Source organism: Saccostrea cucullata, unplaced genomic scaffold (genome assembly GCF_032062105.1).
Source record: "Saccostrea cucullata isolate Sc308-1 unplaced genomic scaffold, CSIRO_AGI_Scuc_v1 ctg4564, whole genome shotgun sequence".
Lineage (NCBI taxonomy): Eukaryota > Metazoa > Mollusca > Bivalvia > Ostreida > Ostreidae > Saccostrea > Saccostrea cuccullata.
In genome coordinates, this window is record NW_026923849.1 from 81,041 (window position 1) to 87,763 (window position 6,723).

A 6,723-nucleotide genomic window follows, 5' to 3' on the forward strand; every position below is an offset into this window, starting at 1 on the left:
TCTGTCAGTCCTTTAAAGGATCTGAAACGGGTAACATCATCCAAGAATAAGATTAAATCCGTCAGGAAACATATCTACAAGCTCCCAGAAGAAAAAAGTTATTAAACAGAGAAAAAAACTCATATCATATGTCATCCCTATTAGACCTCACTCACAACTGGAAAGCCAACAAAATTTCACACAAGTAACACCCTTGGCAGCTGTAGAAGAACGTGCACGAGTGGAACATACCAACGATGTTGAAAAGGGAAATCCCCATGTCAAACTAAAAAGTGGTATAAAAAGCCAACCATCCAAGAATAAGATTAAATCCGTCAGTCAACAGAGAAAAATTCGAAACATATCTACAAGCTCCCAGAAGAAAAAAGTTATTAAACAGAGAAAAACTCCTAAAAAGCCAATATCTACAAAGGCAAAAGTACTTGCCATCGACAGTTACAAGAACATATTCAACGAATAAAAAAAGATGGCCTTTTTAAGCAGGGACGATAAAGATATAGCTCAACCAATGGAACTTTCATTATTTGCCTCTCCCACTAATCAAGTAGCGGTTGAAAAAGTCTACTTTACGGAAGCAAGACCCATTTCCAGCCTCAGTGCGGACAGTCCCATTGAGATGGTAATTTCTGGGGCTGGAGCGGAATATATTGATTTAAAGCGAAGTAGATTATATGTCAAAGCCCGGATTTTAAAAGCCGACGGTACATCTTTGACAGCCAACGAAAAAACAGGCATCATCAATTTGCCATTACAAAGCATGTTTTCTCAGATGGACGTTTATCTAAACAACAAGCTAGTATCTTTCAATACGAACAACTACCCCTGGAAAAGTTATTTGAAAACAATATTGTTCAGCGGTAAAGACGAGCTATCTTCACAAAAACAATCAGAGCTCTTCTTTAAGGATGAAGGCAACTTAAGCGATGCAAATGCCTACAACGGGGGAAATGCCGGATTGGTACTACGTTACGGGTACACACAGCAGAGTCAAACCTTTGAATTAGAAGGAAATTTGATGGAAGACATATTTGACATAGATAAATACTTAATCAACGGGGTAGATATTTACATTAAACTGTTTAGATCCAGTGCACCATTCGTAATTATGTCAGCTGCCACTTCACCCTCCTATAAGTTGGAATTACAGGATGTTGTCTACAAAGTAGCTAAAGTCCGTGTAGATCCTGGTATTTTACTAAATCATACCAAACAAATAGAAACGACTCCTGTCAAATACCCCATCACTAGGAATGAATTGAAGATGAACACAATCCCAAAAGGCTCGACTGAATTTTATTGGGATAACATTTTCCCACAGGCAATACCGGACCGCCTGGTTGTGGCCTTGGTTGATCAAAAAGCTGTCAACGGAGATTACACCAAAAATCCGTTCAATTTTGAACATTTAGACCTCACTGATGTAGGAGTATACATCAATGGAGAAAGTGTTCCAGGAAGACCCTTACAGACGGATTTTACGGCTGGACATTTTTCCACAGCCTACACACGACTGTTTGAAGCTTGCGGAAAATGGAATCGAGATGAAGGTCTAATCATTACCAGAAGCAATTTTGGTAACGGATATTCCCTTTTTGTGTTTACCATAGACCCATGTGGATTTGGCGAGGAATATCTTAACCTGATCCGAAGGGGTAACACCAGACTGGAATTGAAATTCAAACAAGCAACAACCAAAGCTGCCAACGCATTGGTGTTTGCCACCTTCTCTTCTTTGTTAGAAATAGACAGATCACGTGAAATAAACTATATTCAACCATGAATTCTAAACAGCTCCACGATCTAGTGGAAAAGGACCCATGTCTACGGAGAGTTGTAAAAGGAGTTTATGCTAGCAATACCCTACCAAAACATGTTCAACAATATCCTAGCGCGTTCATTGTGAACAATCAACCGCTTCCATTTCCGGGTGAACATTGGTTAGCCATTATCATACACAGCCCATATCAATCAGAATTTTTTGACAGTCTTGGGAAGCCATTGACTGCATACAGTCACCATATAAGAGACTTTATTGTTAACAATAGTAAACGTTGTGATATGAAAAACACAAGACTTCAATCCATAAACTCTAACCTCTGTGGAATTTATGTATTGATGTTTTTAATTGTACGATTGTGTTATAAACAATCACTGATACAGTTATACACCTTATTTTCCGATGACTATCAATTCAATGATCATTTTGTTCAGAACTTTGTATTTCGATATTTTTTTAATTAAACTAATTTCAATGAAAAAAGTGTTTTTTTTCTATACGAATTGGATTTCCCATGCTTCAAAATCACAATCCTAGAGGTTGACGAAGGCATAACATGGAAACAAACGACAGCGAGTGGTGGAAAACAAAGTCTTTGCTTCCTTTCTCTGCACCAACTACTATTTTGATATGTGGTAGTACCCAGAGCGGGAAAACGTATTTTACAAAACAGTTGCTAGAAAAAGCTAATGAGATGTTTACAATGCCGGTGGATAAAATAATATATGCTTATTCTGAGCATCAAAATATGTTCCACGACATGGAACAATCAATACCCACTCTGGTATTACATCAGGGATTACCCACAAAGGAAGATATAGAGAAGTATACAGAAGATGTGTGTCATACAATCATCGTTTTAGATGACCTTATGTTAAAGGTTGCACAATCTCAAGACTGTGTACATCTATTTACGGTGACTTCACATCATCGCAATATAACCACAGTGATGCTTTCTCAGAATCTATATCCCCCCGGAAAATATGCCAGGACCATTTCTCTAAACTGCCTTAATGTGATCTTATTTAAGAACTACCGGGATTCACGGCAAATTATCACCTTCGGATCCCAAATCCTACCAGGAAATGTACCATTTTTTAAAGCGGCTTACGAATTAGCCACACGCCCTAACTTTGGTTACTTACTTGTTTGTCTGGAACCTACCCAAAACAAAGAATATCAACTGCGATCTCGCATTCTCCCTGGTGAAGACATGATTATTTATCAACCATTATAAATACTTTCAACAAATGGTTATGCAATTCATACTACGATCATGAAGCAAAGAGTGCGGAAGCACATTGCTCTCCTCCGATTTCTGTTGGATATAGACACTGCTCAGCAAAAACACATTATCAAATCGTTAACCGATGAGCAATGCGACGTAATCAGTGAAATAGCCCTCAATATTTACACTGGGACATACCCCTTGACAAAACAGTACATAAGACAACTTACACCTTACAAACCATTCATTCGGATGTTAGGATCCCGTGAAACCAGTTCAAAACGGAAACGACAAATATTATCAAAACACATACAGTTACTGTCTCTTATACTAAAACCGATTGTTCAACATTTCAATAAACGAAATGGCAAAAGAAATGATATTAATACCGAAACTAAAATACGAACACCTGAGAAGATTGCAGAATAATGACGAGTGTGTTCAAAGTGACATCTCTAATCATGAAGACAAGGAGATCAAAGACAAGTCTCTCAACTTATACAAAAACCCTCAAGAAGTAAACTCCAGCGTGGGGAATGAGATGCATGACTTACAGTCAGGAGGTGCTTACATCAGCAAGATAAAAACAGTATCTGGACCTCCAGGTCTTTCCAGAACAAAACAAAAACGTCAGAGAAACATTCCTTGGCTTACATATTAATTGTAAAAAAAAATAAATCAATAATTTGTATTCAACATTTTATTGCATAAAAGCTTTTCTAATAAAATTTACAAGAAAATGACAGCAATATGTTGTTTATTTTTTCAACCACTTAAAATCCAAATGGTAAGGTGTCTAAATTTGATAACAATCTACGTTTGGTATATACCATTTGGTAGTTTTTATTTTCTTTACGATTAAGCAATTTTCTTTTTCTTTTGTCTCGCGAGATTTTGCAAGGATTGTGAATCTCAATTTGTCTATCGTTTGCTGTACAAATGATGTCTTTTATGGCCTCAAAGTTGATCAATTTTGAGTTCATCCAATTCAAAGTAAAACCCCGAACTTTGCATTCCTCTTTACCAGAAAAGGTGCGATAAGCGTAATTTTTGGGGCCTCCGGATACAAATTCGATAATGTGGCCGTCTTTAGGATCGATTTCATTCGTCATTTCACCCAAATAATTTCCGATAGGGAGATAACTCAAGTCATCTGAATCGTGGGTTTTGAAAATGACACTATCCGTATCAAAGTACAATACCCTATCACCTAACACATTCAACACGCTATACAACTTTAGACGAGCCCACATTGTGGTAAATGAAGCCAAAAATATGTTGGTTTTTCGATCAAAGGGTGTAAACAGAGGGTGTTCATTCCATTCTAATTGTACTGTGTCCTTTGATACAATGTGAAAATTGTCCGGGATTTTTGTTGGATCAGATAAAATGCGGAATAAGACCTCGTCTTCACTTTCATGAATAAACATGGATTGCTTCATATTTAACCTTTGACCAAATTTTCCCCAGAAGCTGTTTAGACACAATTTGGCTAGACACCGCAAACCGGGGTTTTTCTGAATTTTATGGTATTCTAACCTGATCCCTTCTTTTTCTTGGTATTCTCTAATGTATTCTAGTTTTGCCTCCTCCGATTTGCACTCAGTAGGAAAGCCCGAGGCCTCTTGTTTGATTTTTAAGAATGTATTTACATATTGAGTAAAGAGACCCCCCGTGCCTGATACTCTGTCATATTGGGATGACTGCTCAAAATGATAAACTTCGTATATTTTTAAGATTTGATATCCCTTTGAAATTGCCATTTGGATTTCTGGTGTACACCACGTACCCGTAATACATCTTTCATGTATCGAACAATGACATTCATTTTGATTTTCAGTGTCAGCACATTTTTTACACAGAGGAAATTTTAGTTTTTGATTGGATAAATACGGGAGACAGGCGTGGTACAATCCACGGGGTGGTAGTATGGTCACCTTTGCCACTCCGAAATATTCAGACAAGTCTTTAAAATCCTCCGTGATGATGGTCGGGTGACCGACGGGGTATTTGCAATACTTATTCGTCCAAGGATAGAGACTCGTGAAATCGTAATATTGGATGGTTTCATTCTCAGTGGCTTTATAATGTAACTTCACAGCATTTGTCCGTCCACCGAAAAAACTGTCCCGTGGATCTAATCTATCCTGAATATCTAAGGTTGAGACGAATTGTCTTAATGCCGGATTTTTCTTTAACTGATAGTCAAAGTCGTGCTCCCATATAACGACCAGATCATAACCCAGTGCTTTCAGTTCTCTTTCCCGTCGTTTGGTCATGTCATATAATTGGTGAATCGACTGGTTCGTAGATGGGTGTTTAATGGTAAACCGATCGTGGATATAACACGATAAGCAACCGTGATAGGCACAGCTAAAAATAAAAGAAAAAAAGCATTAGATGGGTTACCGGTGCGCGGCCGCCCCTCCCCTCTTTTGGGGGCACATTAAATCATTTTTTTTCATTTAATATTTACCCGTAGAACTCGTAAATGGTGCCTTTTCCGTTCTCTTTTTCTAAAAACCCATCGCATCTGTAGTTAGTACCAGGTATACGGTATTCCCCCTTGTTGAGCGCATGTTGAATAAAGATCGGTTTTCCCCTATGTTTACTTTTCTCCATGAGCCACTCTAACCATTGGATTGAGACTTTGCTGTAATTATCTCTACCGTTGTATCCGGTTGAAGGTACAATGGCAATCGGAGTTGTAAATGTTTGTCTCCCGACTTGCAGGTTATCAAGTTTTTTCAAGTCAGACAATGACATCCATCTGTGGTTTAAGTACACCCCCTGTACCCCTTCCTTGCAGTGGATGTCGTGCCAAGTACACCCCGAATCTTGAATGATTTCAACCTTTTTTTCCTCCTTCAGAAAGAGAGTCTTGAAGATCCCCATACATACACTCGCTATTGTGACGTAGTCAAACGGATCAACACCGTGTGTGGCGGACGTTTCTTCCGTACCGTCTGGATGTACCACGCGAGTTTCCATTGTCGTGGCCTTAATCATCAGATCCCTGAATGCCATACATCCCCGCCTTAAGATATCGACATCAGAACGACAGTATTGCAATATTTCCTCTTGGAAATGGAACTGTTCATACATTTTACTTTCGTGCCATGTGGCAAGCTTTTTTCTCTCAGAGGTGGACATGTAATCATAACCATAATAGTGCAACTCAGGATAGGGACCCACGTAGGTTTGATTCTCTCTCGTGTTAAATAAATGTGGAAAATAACCTTTTTTGAGTTCTTCTAACCCAAACGCGTCTGGAATTTTAGCTAGTTTCATGGGAATAAAATTCAAGGAATCCAGAAATGTTAAATTCAATTTTTTGCTGATATGCATATACATGATCTTCGAGCCATTATACATAATTTTGTCTGGACGAATTGAATGTCGGTTGATCAGACACTCTAAAATAGGGTAGCAATCAAAGCTCTTGGAATTGTGAGCTAAAAAGATCGTATCCCTACAGTACTTGATAAAGTAAGAGCAAAATTGTTCCGCTGCATCATCTCCACGAAATACCTTTTCCCTATATCCACACGTACCAGGACAGGGTGAATGTAAAAAGCGTGATTTTTCCATCTGAGAACATTGTTCACATCGTATTCCGCAATTATTACACGTCGAATCTGTTTGCAATTCTTTATTTTCACAGACATGACAACAGGATTGTATGACGGCGAAGTTAACTTTGTGTTGGGGTAGACCG

General features: G+C 38.4%; 2 protein-coding genes across 2 annotated transcripts; one reads left to right on the plus strand and one right to left on the minus strand.

Moving 5' to 3' along the window:
• Positions 1-466: 466 nt before the first annotated feature.
• On the plus strand, positions 467-1,780 carry LOC134265072 (uncharacterized protein F54H12.2-like). The gene has a single exon (XM_062747314.1). The coding sequence runs from the start codon at positions 467-469 to the stop codon at positions 1,778-1,780; it is 1,314 nt and encodes a 437-aa protein (XP_062603298.1).
• A 1,998-nt stretch (positions 1,781-3,778) lies between these two features.
• LOC134265073 (uncharacterized) lies at positions 3,779-5,284 on the minus strand. Its single transcript, XM_062747315.1, has 2 exons — positions 3,943-5,284; positions 3,779-3,801 (listed from the first exon to the last, which is right to left on the minus strand). Exons 1-2 carry the CDS (start codon positions 5,282-5,284, stop codon positions 3,779-3,781), a joined length of 1,365 nt encoding a protein of 454 aa, XP_062603299.1.
• Between the last annotated feature and the right edge of the window lie 1,439 nt (positions 5,285-6,723).